Raw genomic sequence first — 25,192 nt, 5'->3', positions numbered from 1 at the left:
GGTTTAGAAAAACGTGAGGGTGGGAAAATAATGACAGAATTTTCATTTTTGGGTGAACTATTAACTTAATCGACTGTTCAGTTATGTGTTTACTCCATGGGAAAAAGGGGGTTAAGTCAAGCCTTAAATCCATGTTAAAAACATGCCATGCCATGTTTTACTCGTTTGTTTGCAGTCATACAAGTAGGTGTCTGTGTTACTCTCGGTCATTGACCCACTTTTCCATTTGCTTGTTTTTATAGGAGTTCAGTGATATATAGATTTACTTGACTTTGCAAACACAAAGTATTTACACAAGTTATTAGGGTCACATCGGTCTTCTTGATTAGTTTATTTAGCTATTATTAAACTGAAAATATTATACTTATAAATCTTATACGTATTTGTTTATTCTAAATAAAACCCCTACTGCTCTATTTTATGAAGAAGCAGGTTTTTTTAATATAAAAATATTTTATTTTATTTTATTTAAACCCTCTTTCACTTTCATTATTTTTATTATTCTCCAACAGCCACATGATGTAACCGCGGAGCAGCGTTTGTGACGTCATATCACCCCACTCTCTTTCCAAGCGCTTATTGGTCGGTTTCTCTGGTTCTACGGGCGAAGTCATCCTGCAGCTCAGACAAACTTGAGCGTCCAGCGCCCGCCCATGCTCAGCTTTGATTGGCTGATGGAGACAAGCCCACTAAAGTTCGACCATGTTGCAAATGACATTTTGTAAACAAGAATGTGACATATAATTTCCACTTTACAGTTAACGAATTTGCTCATTTTGAGCATCAACAAAATTATTATAGTTTCCTCTTTCACTATCCTATCTGTCCACATAATCACTAAGCAGGTCGGTTTTTTATTAACGTGTTTAAATGGGTGCAAGATGCTTTCAACCATGAGACAGCTAAAACTCACAATATAAAATAAACTTAATAGTAAAAATTTAAAAAGAACAATGTTTCGTATATACCACAATAAAGCAAAACGGAAAATATCCCATTTATATCAAGAGCAAGTAAATATCTCCCACAGTTTGAATGCATTGCTTGACAGACAGTATGAGAGCACTCCTCCAACATAAAGGAGCGTCATCTAACAAGACGTGTTTTGATTGGTCTACGGTGTGTCAATAACTCGCATTGCTCTCGGGTTTGCCTGGCTCTCTGTGTTAGCATGCTAATGTGGAAAGCAAACTCTTAAGTCAACTTTGCCTTGTGCGGCAGTATGGAAACAGATACGAGCAGGTAGTTAACAGCGAAAGACCAGAATTTATCAAGTTGTGCTGCGAAACTTACGTAAACAAATGACTATACGTAAATAGTTTCCGATAAGTGCAATAAGTTATTAGTTCACATGGATTAACGTTTGGGTGTGTTTTGGACATAAACCTTTTTGAAGACAGCTTGAATAAACGCTGGGGAAATGAATAATCTTTCGTTTGACGATACGTCACTGGACACCTTGGACCCTAGTTTATCTTACCATGATCCGAGTGGTATTGACACAGCCCTGCTCAATGATATTGATGGTAAGAGAAATCATTAATTTGCACTTGTATTGTTGGTTGGCAGGTTGGTTGGTTATATTGAGCTTTCAAAAACGTAATGACACACACACACATGCCAGACACATACACGAGTTCATAGTATTTATTAGAACTGTAAAATGAAACCAAATTATAAATGCATATATCAAAATAACCATGTTACTATGCTGGATTGCCGTTACCTTGGGTTATTTTCTGTGCATGTATGTCCGTCATACAACTGCTTATACTAACATGAAATGGTAGTTGGGTAAGAAAATCCCAAGTACTCTCAGTAGTGGATAGGGCGTATGTCGTGACATCGTGGAGCTAGGATACACAGTTAACAATTGCCTGGTGCTTATATCCAGTTACAAGTGCAGGTACTGCTTCCACTTAAAGCTCGTTTTAGATGAGGTATTGTGAAATGAAAATATTATCTAATTAGAACGAGGGACATTGTCTATTGTCTCGGGCAGAAAAAGTTGCATTGCAAATGACCACGCCCCCTCTAACTTGAAAATTTGACGTCACATTAGGTTACTGTCGGGCATTCCCTTTACATGCTCTGACCTACCAACACAAATGCATTATACTTTTAATTTAAGTTTGTAAAAATATGATAGCAGCAAAATGCATTTCAGTTGTACTAGATCTCGGTCTAAAATACACCGCGAAAAGCATTCGAAATATACATTTAAATTTATGTAAAAAAATTCAGATTTTGTGCATTTAATTGTATTCATATTTGCACGATTTGTTGCCTTTTAAGTCATTAACCTTAAAAATTATTAAATGGTCAATGCATATTCAACTTTTACTAGATTCAATGTAAAGTGACCGAGAATAACCCTGAGTTAAAGCAGACTGTGTCCGATAGTAACCTCTCACTGAAACGCACACGCGCTCGGGCTGCTTGGCATAGCGAGGCCCGTTCTCGGCGTCTGATTGGTCGAGCGCGATCACCTCATACAAACACAGTGCGCTTTTTTTTACAAACACTTAAATAAGCGCTGTATGTAAATCTGGGTTGAGATATGCGTTTGTATACGATTGATTCCATCTCTACCAATGTAAAATGATATACGTGTGTGCATGAAAGATTTTACATAAAGACATACATTAACTGCCCGATATAATATAGGAGACATGGTTTTTCTACCTATACTGTAAGCTAGACATGTATTCATCTGGTTACGTGGTGATGATATAATATAAAAATTATATTGATGAGAGTTTTTCTGTCTCTGCCCTTGAGGAAAATAATTGTGGAAACTCCTTAATGTGGCGTTGTGCACAATCTCCATCCTAAAACTGACTTTTATCCCAGCAACCCTGTGTTGAAAGGGTTTGGGACAGAGGTTTGGTTAAAAGTCACAGGTATCAGACCTCATGAGGGTGGATTATAAATTTGTTTCCTTATAGTAGTATTTTTAATTTATTTTAGTTTAGGTTTTTATTTGAAGGACTGTTTCTTAGAGTCAGAGGTGTAACATTTGTGAAGCAATTGTGTGCAGTCATTACATAGGGGTTCTTAAACTTTATTTAAAGTAGTAAGAATTTTTAATTTTGATATTTAGTTGCATTTAAGAATATTAAATAAAAAGTCAAGTTTGTTGTTATGCTAAAAATAGCCAGATGATCTTAAGAAATCACAATTTTGTTTAAAAAAACAACAACTTTGATTCACGTTGGTGAATAGGGTTGCAAAGGGGTGAAAGGTTTACAGAAACTTTCAATGGGAAATGATTCTGGGGAATTTTGGAAATATTTAAAATTGGAAATTTAACAGGAATGTATGGGAATTATTTTGGAAATTTATTTAAACTTTATCATAAAAAACATTATGAAATATTTTTAACTACATTTAAGTTCCCTGTTATTGACAGTTTCATCGGACGCACGTGCGCTGACGCGATACACGTCTGGATCTGAACTTCCGGTTTTGTTTTTTTTAATGGTCTGACTAGTTGCTAAACTGATCTCTTGAACAAATGCCTCGTCGAAAAATAACAAATGTTTTGGTTTCCTAGGTAATCTATTTGTGTTTTTTTAACTTGTTATATAAATAAACTATGTTTAAAGAACTTTGTTATTTATTCTTAGCGGAGTTTACCGGAAGTTACGTACGGACCACGACAGCCGCATGATTATGTTGTTACTGCTGAAACAGTCTATAGGCAACTCCCAGTTTATTTACATTAATTCCCATATATTCTTGTAAATTCCCATGGAAAGTTTCTAGCCTTAAAATTGCCGTAATTTAGCAATCCTATTGGTGAAGTAACCTCCTCATGTTGGTCTGATGGAAGTTGTGTTCATCTGCATTGCACATTGAAATATAAATTGTTTTAATACAAACCATTCTTTGTAACAATTAAAACTTTTTCTTATTTTTTTTTCAATGATGCTAGTAGGATTCTTACAGACCAATCAGTGATTTACAGCTCACTTGAAACCCCAACCGAGGTGGTACTCAAAAGTATTGTGTACTACATAATGTACCCAGTGGATAAGCCCACAAAAGTAAACTGACCCGACCCGTGGGATAAATGGAAAAATGGAATGGAAAAGCACCATAAGGGGACTTTTACACTGGCAGTTTAGTTTGAAACAGGGCACGGTTCGCATGAAAAACTTGAATGTAAAAGCTGTCATTCAGGAGCCGGGAGCACATCAGGGTACTGAACCCGAGACTACCTGAAGGAGGTGGTCTAGGCTCAGTGACAATAGAACTATGGCATGTAATTGTGAAAGCACGTCATCCAGAAACATACGATTACCACAAGTGATGAATTCCGAGTTTTTTAGGTCCCCTTTACGTGCACGTTGCTGATGACGTGTGATAGAATTGCAATGTTTTAACATTAATCCTCTTTTCGTGTTTTTACAGACATGCTCCAGCTTATCAACAACACGGACATGGAGTTCGGAGGGTTGTTTGATAACGCATCGTTCACCGCTCCCCCCTCCCTCAGCCAGGAGCTCACGGTCCTGCCTCACTCCAGCCCCTCTTCTCCTCCACCCGCATCCTCTACACCCACCACCACCCCCTCTATCCTCAGCAGCAGCCCACACCTGGACGCCCTGCTGGGTCCCCCCATCACCCGCAGCTCCTCTGCCCCGGACAAAGCGTTTCAGCCTCCCACTTTCCAGCAATCTCCCCTGGCACAGGTGAACTCCACTCCTGCCAACCCCATCACACTGCAGACCACACAGCCCAAAGCTCAGCCCGCTCCATCGCCCAGCCTTCACCCAACCACCCCAGCGACCCAGGGCAACACTGGTCCGGTCGGAAAAAGCCCTGTGTTCGTCTCTACCCAGCAGACTCTCTTCAGTTCACCTGCACCTCAGCAGTCTGTGGTCACTTACCCCAACCTGAACGGTTACACTGGTGAGTTTTACTAACTTGAATGGGTGATTTTTTTATGTTTATGAAGGATATGTACTGATTAAAGGTGCGTGTCTCTCACTGATCAACTAGTGAGGTTTACTAGTTTATCTTGATTTATACAGTCAAAAACCTAGATTCACCCCTGGTGTGTACAGAAGCTGTTAAGCTGTAAAACCAGTCCTGGCCGTTTTCTGGAATGAAAAAGGCTCTGTGTGAACAAATGTATAAAGTGATCTGTATGAGCACGTATAAGATTTGGATGAATAAATGATTTCTTTGATCTCAGTCATAACAGTTGTAAATCATCTTCTGATAAGCCCTTTCCATTTGTGCTTCTGGTTATCTCTTATCAAGAGATAATCTGCAGGTCTGTTTAATCTGATGACTTTATAGGTTTATGTTTATTGTAGTTTATTGGTCATTATGGCTTTGATAATTCTTAATGTCATATCTGATAAAGCTACAAGAGGTCATCATGCTATATCTAGTAGCTGGTTGAGGTGTAACTAGGCATTTTCCTTTGGCTGGTATCACTGCCACACAAACTGTGTTAAAGCTCCCATTCTTTCTGTGTTTTTGAAGCTTTGATTGTGTTTACAGTGCGCAATATAACACGTGTTCATGTTTCACGTGTAAAAAAAGCTGTATTTTTCACACAATTTACTTATCTGTATAGGGCTGTTTTCACTGTCTAAAACAGGCTGACGTCTTCCTTGTTCTATGAAGTCCCTCCTTCAGAAATAATGAGTTTTGATTGTGTAGTTTGTTTGGTGTGTTGTGATTCAATAGCAGCTTAGCTTGCCGTTAGCTTAGCTGGCTACTGACGTATTCCTGTTGGCGGAGTTTAGTCAAAAAACTGTTCTAGTGACGTCATTAAAGCAGGAAGTAGAGGGCTGTAGTCCAAACCGTCCAATCGCTGTAGGCTTTGAAAGGGGAATTCTGTTCGAAAATATATCGCCTGGCAATGAGCTTTAGCATTTTACAGGTATTATTTATTCTATTACAGCAACATTACACACTAACTAGGGTTTAAAAAAATCTGATCTTTTAAAAAGCTTATTGCCAAAATAAAAGAAATTGAAGAAATAAAGACAAAAGCATACTACTATGCACTGTAAGTTGTAATACTACATTTAAGCATTTTTACACAAACAAAAGTACTGTTGAAACTATATAGGCTGAGAAGAATTTGACTGGCTGGTAAATCTGGTAAATCCACCTTTTGCGGTTGGCTAAAAATAATTTGGAACCTGGCAGTAAAGTAAGCCTGTATCCGCTTATTCTGTATATACATGCACAGAATAAGCGGATAACTATCAAAAATCTGCTTATTACAGAAAACTGTTTTCATGCGTTTACACGCAAATCAGTAAGCCGGCTATGCAGACAACTGCGTTTACATGGGACTTGAAGAATTATCAGTTTTCTTGCAGGCAGTGACGTCACCACCTATAGTACACAATAGTCGATCAAAAAGTCAACGACCTATCTGTCTTAAGCTGTACAGTTGTATCTCTCCTCGTGTCTGCAGAACCTGTAATGTAACATGAGCTTTTATTTTCACAGTTTCTCTGCCAACTGCTTTAGTCGAGCCGAGACTTTTATGCATTACTTTGCACTTACTTCCGCGTGTCGACGGATGTCGCCAAGCATCCGGTACAATGATTCAGATCATGTCGCTCTGCTACAGCTAGTCGCCCATTATCGTGAGACAAGAAGATTGTGCTTTAGTCACATAACATCTGTTAATGGAAACCGCGTCATTTTGCAATAATTTTGTAGACATTTTGAAAATGACGCTTTAAATCTAGCGTAACTTTCACTCAGTCTTATGTCACTGTCCCCCAGTTAAAGTATTTTGTCAATGTGTTTTGAATATATGTGACCCTGTCTGTGAAATCCAGATTAAAGTTTCATATTCTAATGATGAGATTTGGAGCATCAGAGTTTGATTTCAACCTTTACATGATCGTACTAAAGTATAAAAGATATCGAGGTTATTTTTCACAGAATGCTCTTTACATGACTTTAGATGGGTTTACACAGACTGGGTCACCAACGATTAGGTCTCTGCATGTTTTATTTATGATGTAATGAGACGTTTACTTTTACTACCACTGTAAAATGCTTCACCTGATCATTCTTTGACCAATCATATGTCAGCACTGATTGATCGAAGTCCACGCTTGTGTGATGTCACTGTTTTCATCCCCACTTTTTAAACCTAGTAACCTTTACCATGCATTATATAGTAGTGTATTCATGTCTCGCCCTGCCTACATTCATTCTTGATATTCTGTTTTATCCTTCTCTTATCATGTTGAGGCTGACACCATATCAAAAGGTCAAAGAGAGAATACAACATCATCACACAAGTCGTGTGGATCAAAGTTCACACCTGATGATTGCGAGCACTATGCATGTTCAGTTTATATGTTAACACGTGATCTCATTGGTTCCTGCAGCTGTCACTCAGCAGAGCTCTCCTCAGCCAACCCCGAGTCTTCCCGCCTCCCCGCAGAATGTTCAGCCAATGGCCATTCAAACGCAGGTGCAGACCCTATCGGCTTCACCCATCCTGACCACGACTTCCAGCCCACCAACACACACCATCTCTACTCAGGTTCAACAGGTTCCTGTAAGTGGATGCGAAGATTAAATATAGCGCTGATGCACAAATGCTTGCGTGCGCTGATGCATCTTCACACGTTTTGCAGGTCTTGTTGCAGCCTCAGTTCATAAAGGCTGAGTCTCTCCTGCTCACCACCCTAAAGCCAGATGTTACCATGGTAACGACAGTGGCTTCACCCTGTATCACATCGCTAGCTACATCCACTGCACCTATACAGAACAGCCAACTGCAGGTACACAGCACAGTCCTGTTCGGTCATTTTTGCACACCCATTGAGTGTTCCTGTTGCTCAACTGGTAGAGCATTGCATTAGTAGGGCAAAGGTAAGGGGTTAGATTTCCTGGGAATACTGAAAGTCGATTTGGACAAAATGAATTACTGTAAATGAAAGCAATAGAACAAAGATATTATTTAGTAACGAGATCTTTAAGCATACATTCATAAAGTTCAGACAGAAAATTGAATCGGATGTATCAAGCACCATCCTATACCAGTGGAGATATAGGGGCACACATTAAAGTGATACTCCAGACAAAATTACACCATAATTTACTCTCCGTCAATCAATCTGAGATACATATGTCCATCTTCTTTCAGTCAAACACATTTGGAGTTACTTTAGTAAATGTCCTTGCTTTTCCAAGCTTTATAATGGTAGAAAACAGGGATCAGGAAACAACTTCTGACTTTAAACTTCGAAAAGGTGTATTCTTCACAGAAGTAAACCACGTGTCTCCAAGGGGTTAATAAAGGACTTATGCATGTTATTGATGCGATTTTGTAAGAAAAACATCCTGATGTTATATTGTTTAAACTATAATAACAAGCTTCCTGTAATGACCCCATCTAGTGTTGGGCAATCTGTCTCATTTTGAGATCGTTCTATCGTCAGCCTGTAAGATCGCCGATACACGATAGTAGTAGTTTACTCATTTATTTGTTTATTTGTCAAGTCACTTGTTTGCTGGACAAAAAAGAAGAAAGGGCAACTCTGTCATGACCACAACCTTCTTAAAACTGATGCAAAGCATGTCATTAAATCCCAGGCCCTCCAAAATTTCCTGCGTGCCAGGGAACAACACACTTGTTGGTTTTAAACCCCTGCGCTCCTAACAATCTCTCTAGTGCAAGGAAATGTCAGAGTCGCACGTATTACAAGCTCATGTGCAAGGAAGAGTTCGAATCATGCGCATTATAAGTTCAGGAGGAGAAGCAGTCCATGCCGCGGGCATTCAGGTCCATGCAAGAGTCCAAGACGAGAAGGAATACTTGCGTGTTACAAGCCTTCTCGCACAAAGTGAAACCCACAAACCCTTTCATGCAAGGAAAAGCACGCAAAGTTCATTTTAATGTAAAACGATGATGATGATGATAATAATAATAACCATTGCCAACTGTCATCATGAAAGCCTGCTATTAGGTAATATGTCTGACGATACTATCGTCTATCAGCACAGCCCTAACGCCATCTTGGAATCACACAATTTACGTGAATCGAGTGCAAGATGGCGTCGTTACCGGAAGCTAGTTATTATAGTTTATAAAGTTTAAAATATGGATATTTTTCTTCAAATTTTCTACTCGCATTTATTAACCCCTTGGAGCTGTGTGGATTACTTTCATAAAGGATGAATGCACATTTTTGGTCTTCAAAGTCAGAAGTTCCCTAGTTCCCTGTTTTTCCGATTATAAGCTTGGAAGAGCATTTACTAAAATAACTTCAATTATGTTTGTCTGAAAGATGATGGACGTATGTATCTCAGATTGCTTGAGGGTGAGTAAATCATGGGGGAATTTTGATATTTTTTTGGAGTATCGCTCTAACTTTTGTTTTGCCTTTGTCTTTCATGATCAGTGAAGACAATGTCAATGATTTCTTCTTTGTCTTCTCTTCATCCACCAATCTCAGGCTCTGATGAGTGGAGGCACAATCCTGACCACGGTCCCGTTGATGGTGGACACAGAGAAGCTTCCCATTAACCGCATCGCCATCAGTGGGAAACCAGGCAGCCTGCCACACAAGGGTGAGAAACGTACGGCACACAACGCCATCGAGAAACGCTACCGCTCCTCAATTAATGACAAGATCCTTGAGCTCAAAGACCTGGTGGCTGGAACCGAAGCTAAGGTTGGCCTCATTGTCTTCGTCAAAACCTAACAAACCTGTTTATTTGGGTGTTTAAGTAACCACAAGTAACTAGCCTTTGCATTTGTGGCTGTTAACTTGCCTGAAGCAGGTGGAAAGGATCAGAAATGATTGTCAGTAATTCTTCTGTATTGTGCAGCTCAATAAATCAGCAGTGTTGAGGAAAGCCATCGACTTTATTCGCTACCTTCAGCAGTCCAACCAAAAACTAAAGCAGGAGAACATGGCGCTCAAAATGTCCGTCCAGAAGAACAGTAAGCTGGCCCAATACATCTATACCATCTCTATATCAATTCGTGTTTCTGAAAAAAATTGTGTTCAATTCAAGAAAGATTTCGTGTTTTTTGTCCTATGCACTGACCAATCGCTCTACCACCTCAGAGTCTCTGAAGGACCTTGTGACCATGGAGGTGGACGTGAAACCAGAAATCCCCACCCCTCCGGCCTCAGACGTCGGTTCACCGCAGTCCAGTGGACCCTACTCGCACAACGGCAGCGACTCGGAGCCGGACAGCCCGATGGGAGAAGATAGCAAGGTGGCGTTCTTTTCCCAATAGAAAATCAAATGTGAAACGGTGAAAATTGATGAGTCATTCATTGCGTCTCTTTCTCTGTAATGTTTAGCCTGTGGTTGAGAGAGCTGGAGGAATGCTGGACCGCTCTCGTATGGCCCTGTGCGCTTTTACCCTCCTCTTCCTCTCATTTAACCCGTTGGCGTCTTTGTTGTGTGGGGGCTGGAGCAGCTCGGGAGCGTCAATCTCGGGATCTGTTGGAGGAAGGAGTATGCTGGGCCTGCAGGAAGCAGGTACTTGGAATGGCATACTATACTACATGTACTACGTAGAAGTATGCAGTGTGCATCCTAAAATCTAACATATCTTGTTGTTGTATGTGTAGAAGAGTCATGGGGTTGGATGGACTGGATGCTGCCCACCCTGTTGGTCTGGCTGTTAAACGGTGTTCTTGTTGCCGGAGTTTTAATCAGACTGCTTGTGTACGGGGAACCCGTAACCAGACCTCACTCCGAATCATCGGTCCTCTTCTGGAGACACCGCAAACAGGCCGACCTGGATCTGGCAAGGGTAAAACACCAACTCCCATCTGATTTTTTTCCGCCCTGTTCTACTTAAAGTCTAATCTGCTCTTCTTATATTTGCAGGGAGACTTCGCTCAGGCGTCTCAGAACCTCTGGACGTGTCTTAAGGCTCTTGGCCGTCCTCTGCCCACCTCTCAGCTGGACCTGACATGTGCCGTCCTGTGGTCTGCACTTCGTCTGTGTCTCCAGAGGCTCTGGGTGGGCCGCTGGCTAGCCAACCGCGCCGGGGCCCTTCGGTCAAATCGGCCCCTACAGGAGGACGCACGCAAGAGCTGCCGTGATGCAGCATTGGTCTACCACCGTTTACATCAACTGCACATGACCGGTGAGGAATCAAATCCATTAACTGTGTATTAACCAAGACCACCCTAGGGTGTGTTTAAATGGACATTATAATGTTACACAGGGCTGAGGCAGAAAATGTCACAACCTGACTAAATGTAGTGACTGTCTGATATTTTTCTGTAAAGGTAAACTGGGGGGCAGCCACCTCTCTGCGATCCACATGGCTCTGAGCGCTCTGAACCTGGCCGAGTGTGCAGGAGACTGTTTTTCCATCGCTACGTTGGCTGAAATCTACGTGTCCACAGCCCTCCGAGTTAAAACCACCCTGCCCCGCCTCCTTCACTTTACCACTGTAAGAAACGTAAAGCTTCATGTTAGCATAGTTACTCCACATGGTGAGAGGAGATCTGACTTTTCATTATGCTCCGTTTGTAGCGAGTGTTCTTGAGCAGCGCTCGGCAGGCCTGTCTGTCACCCAGTGGCAGTGTCCCGCCCGCTATGCAGTGGTTGTGTCATCCTTTGGGTCATCGTTTCTTTGTGGATGGAGACTGGTCCATACGCAGCACCCCGAAAGAAAGCATCTACAGCCAGGCCGGAAACTCAGGTTAGCGCAAAAAAAGTGCGAAGTGCTTAGATGACGTGATATGAATTTACTGAAAGCTTTTTGTATGCTTATGTGTGTCTGTCTCATCATCTGTGGTTTTGTGCTTGGGTGTAGTTGACCCGCTGGCTCAGGTGACCCAGGCGTTTCGCGAGCATCTGTTGGAGAAGGCCCTGTACTGCGTGGCCCAGCCGCGAGGGGATAAGACCCTGACGGATGGTGATGGGTGGGTACTTAAATTTCTTGTAAGATGCAGTAGGTAAGAAAGTGAATGCTGGTTCTGATAGAAAGGTCTAGTTGAGTCCATGCCTTGACGCGTCAGGGCTGCTTTGGTGGTTAAGGCAGGTGGTCATAATGTTATTGCTAATCAGTGTATATATACTTTTAAAGGGACTGTAAGTAGGGTGTTAAGTGTTTTATTAATCAAAATCAATGTCTTTATTCATAAATATGTCCTCGTTGGTGTCAAATGACCTCTGCCAGTGATCTGACTTTTCTTTGTAAGCTTAGAATTTCTTCTCTTTACTTGCATTGAAAGAGTAAGTTCAAGGAGGCTTCCATATCTTTCTGCCGTATTGATAAATTATAAGAGCAGAGAGGGACAAAAAGCACTACCAACGCGTTTTCATTCAGAACACGTGAACCAGCTGACACGGACAAGGAGATCAGTGATCACATAATGGCTACAGTAGTTGCAAGACGCATTTGGAAAGGCGAGGCGCTAGAGAGCACTGTTCATTTGAATGTAAAATACAATTTCACCACTAGATGGGGGTAAATCTTACTTATTGTCCCTTTAAACGTTTCTCCTCATCCATGTTTGATGATTAATATTCATAATGTTGTATGAGATCTGTGTAGGCGGAGCTGTCAGCCGTGACGAAATAGAAAATATTTAAAAATGGAAATGAGGTGGCATCAAAAAGTCTGATTAACATGGAAAAGATACCTTTTATTGCGTGTCGCCACATCACATCTATTCAGGACACATTGTTACGGTTGTCAGGTGTTGAATGTCTGTTGACTGCATGTGAGTTTATCATTGTCACAGATTTGATTTATAATGTTTACACAGAAACAATTACATTGTCATGTTAAAAAAACATGCACCTTAAAACAGTTTACAAAATGGTGCGTTTTCAGGATCCAAAAAACGGCATTGTTGTGTTAACAAACAGTCAAAATGCACAAAAAGTCTCCAGTTTTAGTTGATAATGTTGTGTTAATGGCCACTAAATATGCAATTTGAGTCATAATAACTAAACTTTTATTGAACCATAAATTATTAAAATTTAAATGATAATGTTATTAAAAATCTGTATAATTTTTTCTTCCTAGAGAAAATTAGCATTTACAATTATATAGTTTACAGGATTTCCACAGGTCATGGAATTAAACCATGGAATTTTAAAAGGTCTTGGAATATCAGGGATTTTTGTTTGTTTCTTTCATTTTAGTTTCCATTGATCAAAATGTTATCCGCTTGTTAACTTGAGACGTAAGGAATACCATTTTTGGGTCCAAGCTACTGCTGACTTCAATTTAAACGGATGTTTATTGACACGTTTATTTATTTCACCCATATAAGCTAAAGTTTTATAAACTATGGTGTACACTACATTATACACCAGGCTCATGGCATCCCGGACATAGGTCATGGAAATTCAGCTTTTTAGTTCTTGAAAGTCAAGAAAAAGTCAGGGAATTTGACATTTGACTTAGAATGGGAATTAAAATGTATCTTCAGTCTTGGATGAGAGTTGAATCATGTCTGATGTTATAACAGGGAATACTCGGACGCTCTGGAATACCTGCAGTTACTGACCAGCGCATCAGATGCGGCAGGAGCCACGACCCAATGCTTCGCCATCGGATCCAACATGGCCACTGTTACAGGTCCGTAACGCATTTAGCTTTATATTTCACCCTGAAGTGTTTCGTTTTCTGAGCTCTGGTTCAGTCATCTGTCAGGTAGATGCTAGTTGTGTACTTGTAAAGCGCAAATTAAGTTTGCGCTGCAGGTTTGCATTACGTTCATCTCAGCAGATGAATGAAGGACAGGTTTTTTCTTCTTTTTTGTGTTTGTGTCATCACGATTATGTCCTTGACCCTCTAGGCTGCGACCCTCACTCGAAATGGTGGTCATCGGTTGCCGTGGTGATCATCAATTGGCTCCAGGGAGACGACATGGCGGCTGAGAGATTGTACCCAGCGGTGGAGCATTTACCCCGCAGCCTGCAGTCCGCCGAGTGAGTCACACGCACACACTTTCACTCCGGCAAGCTTCAATAATGGAGGCACGTTTTTATTAAAAAAAGCTCTGATTCATGACGGATACACCCACCGATTGTCCCCGGCCACATTTGCTCACAAGTAAATACAGAAGAGATTGCGTGAGTTATCAGCTTCTCTCATCAAAGTGGCTCTTCCCATCCGATTGCTGTTTGTTTATACAGGCCAGTTTAATCCAAGCCTGCGTTTGATGTGCTCAAGGCATTATTTTATTGGTTTTAGCACAGCCTTGTCCTCAGTACGTCCTGTGTTTTTATTTTTGTAGGAGTTCACTGCCCAAAGCCTGTCTCAACATGTTTAAAGCAGTGCGCACCCTGCTGGCCAAACCGGACAACTACCAGCTCAGCCTCAGCTATTGCGATATAGCCAGCAGCCTGTTCAGAGACGGCCTCAACCTCGGCCCGCACTGTAACACCAACACTTTAGACAAGGTACCTATAACTGTGTGTATTGTTTTGTAACACAAAAATTGTGTAGAGATCAGTGAGGGTGTGTGTTGTATTTTGGACAGGGCTGTAGTGCATTGTAGTTGCATTGCATGTGTCTGAAATGTGTGCAATGTTACTGCAGTGCAATACAGAGCTGAGCCGCAGTGCCTCCATTACACATGCCCAATATAAATGTGTTTAAGAATAGGGGTGTCACAACCGTGAAAGTACATTGTTATGTTAATACTAAACATGATAATATCGTAAATGATTCAGCAGCCATTTAAGATTTTGACTCTCTAACTCTTGTCTTTTGAGTATAAATCATTGGCCCTATTTTTTATACACCAGATTCATCAACACGCATTTTTTTTCATGGTTTTATTTAGTCATACAGATGGTGTTTGTGCTCTCACAGAGGAAATCTTTTTCTTTGCTCTCATGTCTGGTGTGTGTACAGCTGGTGCAGTTGCTGCTGTGTGATCTTCTTTTGGTGACGCGCACAAACGTATGGAGAGAGCAGCAGGTGGAGTCGCAGCAGAGCTCCCCGACGGCCGCGTCACCCGCAGAGCTGCAGGGATTCCAGCAAGACCTGAGCTCTCTCCGCAAACTCGCTCAGAGCTTCAGACCGGCCATGCGGAGGGTGAGACGCGTACACAAACACACGGGGCAGAGTCCTTACTGAGATTGACACGTTGTTGTGCGTTGAATAAACAAATGTTCTCATTTATGCAAACTATTGCATGCAGTCATTCTGTTTCTAGGAATGAGCAGTGTGGTATAAGTTATCTTAGAGGAATGGTAAATATTTAGCAAAACTAAAATTGTAAGATGCATTGTTCATGCTTTGTAATTAAGAAGTTATTTATTTACTTCATTTAAATTTGGGAAAGAAAACATAATGTTCACATTTAGCGGTTTATTAAATTTACTTTGTGCACTTTTATCCAAAGCCACTTATAGTGCATTACAAAAAAAGATTATCGGCATGTGTGTGTTTGCTGCTAAGAATAAACCCATGACCTTTTGCACTGCTAATGCAATGCTGTACCACACGAGCTGCATGAATCCATACGATTATCTTTTGGACATCATTAAATTTGCACAAAAGATAAAGGAGAGAGTTTAAACCTAATCTCTGTCTGTCTGTTTGCGGCTTGCAGTTGTTCCTGCATGAAGCCACCGCTCGGCTGATGGCAGGTGCCAGTCCAACACGTACACACCAGCTCTTGGATCGCAGTCTGCGTCGCCGTGCCACACCTGGAAGCAGAACAGGTAAACATGCAATGTGCATTGAGATATTGCTGTATTTCGGTCTCTTCGAATGCAAATGTTCTCATTTATAAATGTCTTCATTTGCAAAAAGACAACTTTTGGTGTGGATAATTAAATTTTAGGTATGTGACAAAATGACGTATACGCACGAGCGCTTCGTTCCCACGGCTGTGTTCCCAGCAGGTATTCAGTGCCAGATGCGTTGGTGACTTAGGAAATCTGTCATATCTTTGCTTTGTGAATACCTTTAAAGCCCATATACTAGTGACATAAATTACTTCCCTAAGTTGATTCTCACGTTCGAATTTCCAAGATCGTTATAAGCGAAGCAAAATTGCTCCCGTGATATTTTTTTGTTTCAAACCCAATACTTTTGATAGAATATACATTTTACTTGAATTAGGTGAAGTTTAGGGATTGTAAGTAACATTCGCATGTGTTTTTTTGACGATCCACAAGTAGGGCTAGGTATCGATTCAGATTTTCCAGATCAATTCGATTTAGATTCACAAGCTATCAAATCAATTCGATTTCCAATTAAATTTTCGATCCCGGTTCTCGGGGCGGTTTTTATACTCGATTCTCGATTCAACTCAATGAATATAGATTTAATACAAATACTAAATTAATGAAAAATAACAGTGAACATAAGTTTACAAGTGGGTAATTAATAAAAAGAAATTAAAAGCCACAACACTATTGTCGTTGTCTTGCTTGCAAAATCTAAAATGCTTTCATACCTCTGACTTTTTATGTGAAGGTGGCATCAACGTCGATGAAGCACCTGAAACTGACTGAATGAATGAATGAATGAATGAATGACAGGCTCACCTCTCGCTCCTTGGTAACATCGCGCAAGGCAAAAAAGAGGGTGACACTTAGTGAAGAAGACTAGTAATTAGATTAACGTTAATATCACGTTCAATGTTTGAAAGAAAAAAAAAATCGATTCTGCTCTTTGAGAATCGATTTTGTATCGACCACGTAAAAACAACAACGGTTAATCGATAAATCGATTTTTTTGCCCAGCCCTATCCACAAGTGATGTTGTTGTCAAAAGCAGAATCGGCCATTCAATCATTTTGGCTTCCAAATCTTCTCCGTTTTCATCAATCCGTGCAGTATTTTTCAAAGTAATCATACAGAACGAAGGATTAGAATCTCTAGATTACATTATTGGCATAATTCAATAATGAATTGAATAAAGTCAATTAAGAAATATTAAAGAAACAATGAAATCTCTGTTTAATACAATAAATATTTAAATATAGCTTTCATTTGAGAGGATTTTGATTTCATATGGAAAGATATGCGTGGATTGATGCTCTCGGTTTCATTAATTAGTGCTTAATTAGAAATAATAAAATTTTTATATATACGTTTTAAAAATCGGTCATCTTATTGGGCTCACTGGGGTCTTTGAATTATGCAAATAGACCAAGAAATGAGGAAGTTATGATATGTTTGGTCAAACGGAAGAGGTCAAAGTTTTTCATAGTTTAATTGTTTTAATTGAGTACAAAAATGACCCCTAATTTTCGAATTAAAAAATTCCATAACTTTCATAATAATTATCCGATTTAAATCATTTAAAAAACATTTTAAAGGTATTTTTACTATCTATCATATGATTATGATTATATATGAAATTTCTAGTATTTATTTGTTGTCACATACCTATAAATTAGTCAGAATTACCTAATCACTCTTAAAGTCTCAGTGAACCGGATGTTGTGATCGACTTCACTTCTGGGTTGTGACAACTTACCAGATTGTCCGACCTCCTCACACAATTTCCTTCTAGCAAGATCCTTTTATTCCTGTTTTTATAAAAGTATCAAGATGTGTCGTACAGCTATGGGTGTCCCAATATGGACCCGAACTGATTGGGTCCACAAGATGATTTTGATGATTTTTGATAACTGACGTCATCTGAGAATGATCGCCACAAGAGGGCAGCAGATTTTGATTGAAGTTGATGAATTTTAAAAGAAATAATGACTTGCACAGATAAAATTGTTTATAATTAAAACTGCAATATTAGAAAAAATAATTTTTCAGTCAGTTTTGATTTCATTGGAACTTTAAATGAAATGTTTTGTCCTAGTAATAGTTTAATCTTTGTTTGGATATTTCTACTGTGTCATTCCCACAATCCCAAAATACACCCATAACAGATGCTTTCTGTAGTTTGATTTTAATCACTTTATCGTTAAAATATGATTTGCACCGCGTATTATGTTGCAGTTTGTAACCAAACGGCAATTTTGACCCTCATTTTGTATTTGGCAAGCGTTGATTTCGGACCATGTGTGTGTTTTCACAGAGGAGTGCGAGATGCGACCAGGCCAGCGGGAGCAGGCGGAGGCCGTGATACTTGCCTGCCGCTATCTTCCCCCCTCCTTCCTGTCAGCTCCCGGGCAGAGGGTGGGCATGCTGGTGGACGCCGCCCGGACGCTGGAGAAACTGGGCGACAAACGCACCCTACACGACTGCCAACAGATGATCATCAAACTCGGGAGCGGAACGACCGTCACTACCACCTAGCCACAACCACACACGCTATTACAAGCACTTACACAAAGACACCCCGTGATCTCTCCGTAGAGATTCGTAGAGCTCTTTATGTCATGTTCATCCAGGTACTGAGAGACTTTATCAGTCGAAGGTCTTATGTTTCCTTCTCATTCTTGATTCTTGCCATATTCTTAACCAATCACAGGATAAAGATTCACGACCCTCTTTCAAACACAAAGTGTTTTTTATATGAAATTAATTATTTAACTTATTTATCTGCCCTACGATAGATTAAACAGAAGTTATTTTGTATTCTTATTTTCGGCTTTGTGAATTGATGCACTATCAGCTCCGACTTTGGCCACTAGATGGCGTTTTGGTGGGGTGAACTGGCCGCTGGTTTGCGGGTATTGTAGAGCTGGTCCGCTTTACTGTAGCACCTTTTGAGACAAACACATACATTACAATAGAGATGAGAGGTTTTGTTTATTTCAACTGTTACTAGTTGAAAGAGTAAATGAATTCCTATTTACAGCATCGCCTGGAATGAAATCCGAATATCGATTTATAGGCTTTACAAAAGAGCTTTTTCTTTGTATATATGTTTTACGTGTATTTATGATTTTGTCTGACGCCGTGGGTAAGCAGTATTTGCAATAGAGGGGGTGATGGGGTTAAGTTTTGGGGGAAAAGAAGGATGCGTGCCTATTTGCACTATTATTGAGGCTGCTTGGTTACCTACAGACAAGGAAGCCCGACCTTTGCCATTGAGCCAACTCTTGGGCTTATTTCTGACCGTGACGGTTTTGAGTCTTCCATTGGGATCGAATTAATTTCACCTGTATCGAATGTTATACAAGTACTGATCGTAAGCAAAGACATCAGCGTTTATATCTTTATCCAAAGATGTGATTTAAGATGCGAGGATCTGCCTGCAGCTTTTGTTAGGGAGTGAAACATATTTATATTTCATTTATAATCACAACAATATAAAAACAGATTACTAGCCAGTTTAGATGGTGAGATTGCTACTGACTTTCGTTACTTGTGCGCTAACTTTACATAGTGCTTGTGATCAACTCTGAAAGACAAAGTGTGTTTAAACTTTGCTACACATACAGTTCAGCATATCTGTTTGTCTTGTTTGATTTATTCTTAAGGATGTAAATAAAAGTCTTTTGTAATGAAATCCTTCTGCCTTTGACTCCTTATGTATGTGCAAAAAAAATTATTTATTGTTTTCAGTTTGTCAACTTAATAAAATGTACTTTGAAGTTTATAATAGAAAGTAAATGGTCAACCATCAGTTTAAAAAAACAATTTACAGTAATGCTCAGTGGAAGTCTATAGGGTGGAGACCAATTCATTGATATATGTGATTACAAAACCAGTAAAAAGGGTCAAAATATTTGGCTAAGACACAAATTTTTAATAATCGGATGGTGCAAAAAATCTAAGTATTAAAGCAACACTATGTAGTTTTTTTACCTTTAAATAATGTCTCTAAAATTATTTCAGTGATAGAACAACTTTTAACTGGACAAATTGTACTGTTGCTGCAACCTGAGAAGCCTCCTAGCTGCTACAAGCACACTCTGAAAGTGGCGGTGGAGGGTAGGAAACACAGCTCCGCCCCTCCCCCTGCCTGCAGAAGAGTGTCTGATACCAGGCACTGTTGCGCTTTTCAACCACATGGGGGAGCTGTAAGTCATTTTTACATGGAAACTACATAGTGTTGCTTTAAGAAAATGGCTTGAAGAAAACAAAAACGTTTATTTACTTGCATTATTTTGGTTACTTTATACATGTATACATACATATATACATACACAAACACACACACACACACACACACACACACACACACACACACACACACGTCACATACTCGCACGCACATTATTATATTAGGAACACCAGTTCAATTTCTCATTAATGCAATTATCTAATCAACCAAATCACATGGCAGTTGCTTCAATGCATTTAGTGGTGTGGTCCTGGTCAAGACAATCTCCTGAACTCCAAGCTGAATGTCAGAATGGGAAAAAAAGATGATTTAAGCAATTTTGAGCGTGGCATGGTTGTTGGTGCCAGATGGGCCGGTATGAGTATTTCACAATCTTCTCAGTTACTTGGTTTTTCACGCACAACCATTTCTAGGGTTTACAAAGAATGGTGTGAAAACGGAAAAACATCCAGTATGCGGCAGTCCTGTGGGTGAAAATGTCTTGTTGATGCCAGAGGTCAGATGAGAATGGGCCGACTGATTCAAGCTGATAGAAGAGCAACTTTGACTGAAATAACCACTCATTACAACCGAGGTATGCAGCAAAGCATTTGTGAAGCCACAACACGCACAACCTTGAGGCGGATGGGCTACAACAGCAGAAGACCCCACTGGGTACCACTCATCTCCACTACAAATAGGGAAAAGAGGCTACAATTTGCACAAGCTCACCAAAATTGGACCGTTGAAGACTGGAAAAATGTTGCCTGGTCTGATGAGTCTCGATTTCTGTTGGGACATTCAGATGGTAGAGTCAGAATGAGAACATGGATCCATCATGCCTTGTTACCACTGTGTAGCCTGCTGGTGGTGGTGGTGTGATGGTGTGGGGGATGTTTTCTTTACACACTTTAGGCCACTTAGTGCCAATTGGGCATCGTTTAAATGCCAGGGCCTACCTGAGCATTGTTTCTGACCATGTCCATCCCTTTATGACCCCCATGTACCCATCCTCTGATGGCTACTTCCAGCAGGATAATGCACCATGTCTTGAATCATTTCAAATTGGTTTCTTGAACGTGACAATGAGTTCACTGTACTTAAATGGCCCCCACAGTCACCAGATCTCAACCCAATAGAGCATCTTTGGGATGTGATGGAACTGGAGCTTCGTGCCCTGGGTGTGCATCCCACAAATCTCCATCAACTGCAAGATGCTATCCTATCAATATGGGCCAACATTTCTAAAGAATGCTTTCAGCACCTTGTTGAATCAATGCCACGTAGAATTAAGGCAGTTCTGAAGACGAAAGGGGGTCAAACACAGTATTAGTATGGTGTTCCTAATAATCCTTTAGGTGAGTGTACACACACACACACACACACACACACACGACTTTGAGCATGAACTGTATCTGCAATTATATAATCATCAGTATGTTTAAATGCTCACTCTAATCTCAAGTTTAAAGCACATTATTATGAATAAGCATCAGATGATCAGCATCAGTCTGAATAATCGGCTATCAGTATCGATGGAGAAATGTAATATCGGTGCATCTCTATTGTTAAGAAAGCATGCAGGTATAAATCTTTTTTCCTGTGTCTAAAGATGTTATTTCGGACAGCTGGCTGTGACTGAGAGACATATTTAAGAATAAAAGCGAATTGCTTGGAGTTGTATCACATAAAAGCAAACAACATGGCTTTGGTCTCAATTCAAAGACGGCCGTTGATGTTTACACATCTATTAGCTTCATAAAATCTGGAATATATCAGGAACACTGCAATATGGGCATGATGGACAAATACAAATCCGAAAAAGTCATTTTAATGAATCGTTTTAATAACTTTTGTAAGCAATAACATATTTGTTTTTATAGAAAATAAACATCTCTAAGAAATACTATACACAATTATAATAGTACATCACATCTTACATTTAAACAGCAGCAAATACTTATATACACAATTACTTAGATTTAGAAATCAAAGAATTACGTGGATGGTTTTGTCATCTCTATGTATGGTCTTATCTTTAATACTGCAATGAAATGACGGCTTATAATATGTTAGTCACATATACATCTCTGATTAAATGACAATGACTTTTCATTTTAAGTCTTGTTTGTTTTCTTCTGCATCACTTTACCATTTACATGAACAGAATTGTGAAATTGGTCTGTCCATGATATGCATATCTCGCCCAACAAATGCAAATACTGTTCTCATTTACACCCTCATATCATTCCTGATTCATGTTATTTTAAATGTTTTATCTGAATGTCTCTTTCTTAAAGTTAATGGGGACTGCATGGCCGTTAACCTGAATAAATGTTGCTGTTTCAAATCTTTTATAGCATACTGTATCACAGCTTTATGTGAGGAACAGGCCGAAATCTTCTCATCTGGTGCACTATAACACAATTTAAGACTGTATCTGTTATGTTGAGATATTTTATGTTTCTTAAGTCAGGGTCTGGAATGACATGAGGGTAAAATCAATAAGAAAAAGAAATCATTTTCAGGTGTACTATCCCTTTAATAAATGCTGAAGAGCTCATACACATATGAACACAGGATATTTTTTCATCTGAATACACTGTTGACATCTCAGTAGTGTAGTTTTGTCTTCGAATGCACGTGAAAATAAGCCTACACCTTGGAGTAGCAGTATATTAAAATAATGCATTTATATGAGATCAGAATATTTAGACCTGTAAAGCACACCATGTACAGTTTCAATATTTTTCTTTGTAACATATAGGTGTCCATTAAAATACATCCAGTGAGTGCATGATGCATGACATCTTCAAATTTCAATTCCCTTCAACAGCGGGAATACGACTGTGCCAGCCAGAGCTCAGGGCTGCCGGCCAAATCTGCCACCAGGTGTCCTCGACTGATAACATCCCTTCCAAAACATGGAAATAAAAACGGAAGAATGGCACATTTTGATCCGTAACAAAAGTGTCTTTCCCTTTTTCAGCTTTTGACCATGAATGATGTGTTTGAGCGGTCCGGATGCTTTCGGAGATTATCTGATCCTGGGTCAGTATTGCTACAGTATCTTTGTGCTTCAAATGAAGCTCCAGTTTTTCTGTCCATCTTGACAGACGCATGTCCTTTGTTGCACACTGTGTGTGACATTCATTTGTCCTCGTGTGTCTAAGTGTCAATTGCCTGAAAAACAGACACATTTAAAGTGAATATAAGCAGGCTGCTGAAATACTCTTGCTATAAATTTCTCTATACTTGACTTAATATATTGTAAAACTACTATACATTTTTTTTTAAAGAAGAGGAACCATAGTATATTTAATGTTTTGTTACAATATTACATTTCAGTAAATGGGGTGAATTCTGTATCATTTCATTACATTGATTTGAGTGGATCCCAGACAGCAGACGACTCTGGGCCGGATCCGCGCCAAAGTCAGCAGCTCCATTGTGGATCCGGTGCAGATCCTGCCCAGTGTTGTCTGCTGTCTAGGTTGCTATATCTTTGCCTTGCACTTCAAAAATATAAAAATGGAAATGTATTATATACAGAAAGAAATATTATTTAGGTGTTACTTTTCTCCCCTTACTCTAATTAAAACACAACTTTATTTTTAAAAGGGTCATAGTGTGACCCCCAGTGCTTTAATCAAACATGAACAAACCCAGTTACTTTGTTTTGGTAAACCGTTCTCTGCAAGCATGTGAAAAATTAGGTCATTCAGTTTTTGCCTTCAGGTAAAAACTTCCTTTTACACATTCAACGCTGTAAAAAGTGAAAGTTGAATTTAAAAAATCACTTCAATTGGTAAAACCTAATTTTTTAATTCAAATAGTTGAAAAAGCTTACATTTTTAGCTTTTACCAATTTAAGTAAATTTTAATTAGATACAACTTTCACTTTTTACAATGCATGTTAGTGTTTGTAACAAGGTCCGTGTAACGCTTTTCAGTTCTTTTTTCAATTTGCACCATCAAAATTAATCAAATGAAAAATTGGTTTCAAACTTTCATTTTTCAATTTTCATGAGTACTTTATAAACGGAAAATTGTCTCTCGGTTTAATTTTCAATTCTACGTGTTTAGGTTGTTGCTTTAGAATTTCAAGTTTTGGAACAAACAGAAAAATGACGGCTTGTTCTAATTTTCCATTTCTGTGTTTGCGCTTGCGGCTGGAACGTACCATTATCGCCGGGGGTGGAGTGTAGTCTACAGCCGGTCACGGACCCACAGCGCTATCGCGTTAAATCTCACCATATTTCTCCTCTATGTATATTACACATTTATTAAATATATTTTGAATAACAATAATGCCTGTAAACATTTATCTATCGGACCTCGGTTGCCGTTTTGGTTTTTATCAGTAGATGGCGATGTAACGACCTGGCAGTAAGTCCATGCACTCAAGACGTGATGGATAAACCTGTATCTGCCGCAGTTCAGCCTGCATAATGGCTCGGAAATTTTAATCATGTTACCCCGATATATTACGAGCCTGGTAGCGAGTCAGGTTTGTCACCTGAAAGTTGCCGTTTCGAGTCTCACGGGCGGCCGCTTGTGCAAGGCACCTTCCATTGCTCCCCGGGGGCTGGGCGCCCACTGCTCCGGGTGTGTGTTCATAACTGGCAGTGCGTGTGTTGCTTACTTACTGGATGCATTCCATATTTTAAACCATGTCACTTTTGTTTTCCTTTTTAAAAAACTTTATTAGGGTATGAGCCGCGAATACCCACCCCGTGACGCCTGCCCTGTTATATTGGCTTACTAACCATATTAATATTTGAGATATCCACCACAGTGTATCCATTCCCAGCTCTTATACCAGCTAACAGATCACACCTACAGTGGTGTTAAAAACATGGTACTAATAAAAGTGAATAAATTGCAAAAAAAATATAAAGTGAGATTATTTCTTTATTTTAAATGTATTGAAAACATTACACATTCAATTCCAAAACAAAGCATTAACAACTTAAAGGTGGTTTCCCGGACAGGGCTTATCCTAGTCCCAGACTGAAATGCATGTTTGAGCTGCCTTAATTTAAAACAGTATTCACAGTTCCTGTCAATTTTTAGGTTTGTGTCAGAAACTGCATTTGTAATGTCACCCCACAAGTTTTTAATGGTGCAGAGAGATCAGAGGATTGAGTTGGCCACTTTATAATCTTAATCCTTTTTGTCTGGAACCAGATTTTGCCCTCTTGCTTTTGTGTTTGTTGTCTTGTTGACACCCATTTTAGGGGCATTCCTCTTCGGCAAAGGGCAACATAATCTCTT

At 39.7% G+C, this 25,192-nt stretch overlaps 2 protein-coding genes across 2 annotated transcripts in view; one reads left to right on the top strand and one right to left on the bottom strand.

Annotated features, from left to right (window-relative positions):
• The first annotated feature begins 1,138 nt into the window (after positions 1 to 1,138).
• Positions 1,139 to 19,378, top strand: srebf1 (sterol regulatory element binding transcription factor 1). Its single transcript, XM_065263382.2, has 19 exons — positions 1,139 to 1,526; positions 4,417 to 4,917; positions 7,383 to 7,555; positions 7,635 to 7,781; positions 9,459 to 9,677; positions 9,835 to 9,949; positions 10,077 to 10,231; positions 10,320 to 10,500; positions 10,593 to 10,777; positions 10,855 to 11,116; positions 11,262 to 11,428; positions 11,512 to 11,680; positions 11,795 to 11,903; positions 13,464 to 13,573; positions 13,794 to 13,926; positions 14,235 to 14,400; positions 14,858 to 15,040; positions 15,561 to 15,672; positions 17,999 to 19,378. The coding sequence occupies exons 1-19, from the start codon at positions 1,421 to 1,423 to the stop codon at positions 18,217 to 18,219; spliced, it is 3,414 nt and encodes a 1,137-aa protein (XP_065119454.1). The 5' UTR covers positions 1,139 to 1,420; the 3' UTR covers positions 18,220 to 19,378.
• A 2,362-nt stretch (positions 19,379 to 21,740) lies between these two features.
• Positions 21,741 to 25,192, bottom strand: part of rai1 (retinoic acid induced 1) — a 64,100-nt gene continuing 60,648 nt past the window's right edge. Inside the window, exon 5 of the mRNA XM_065263321.1 lies at positions 21,741 to 23,098. Coding sequence (XP_065119393.1) covers positions 23,084 to 23,098 — 15 coding nt within the window. The 3' untranslated portion in view covers positions 21,741 to 23,083. The remainder of the gene's footprint in view (positions 23,099 to 25,192) is intronic.

Source organism: Paramisgurnus dabryanus, chromosome 3 (genome assembly GCF_030506205.2).
Source record: "Paramisgurnus dabryanus chromosome 3, PD_genome_1.1, whole genome shotgun sequence".
Taxonomy (NCBI): domain Eukaryota; kingdom Metazoa; phylum Chordata; class Actinopteri; order Cypriniformes; family Cobitidae; genus Paramisgurnus; species Paramisgurnus dabryanus.
Note: the sequence above shows the minus strand (reverse complement) of the source record. Positions and strands in the feature narration are given on the sequence as shown.

Bases quoted from the DNA above. Each gene is read 5' to 3' on its own strand.
- srebf1 (XM_065263382.2), top strand. From the start codon at position 1,421: ATGAATAATCTTTCGTTTGACGATACGTCACTGGACACCTTGGACCCT. The intron at 4,918-7,382 runs GTGAGTTTTACT...TGGTTCCTGCAG, and splicing joins CAACCTGAACGGTTACACTG to CTGTCACTCAGCAGAGCTCT. The intron at 9,678-9,834 runs GTTGGCCTCATT...TGTATTGTGCAG, and splicing joins TGGCTGGAACCGAAGCTAAG to CTCAATAAATCAGCAGTGTT.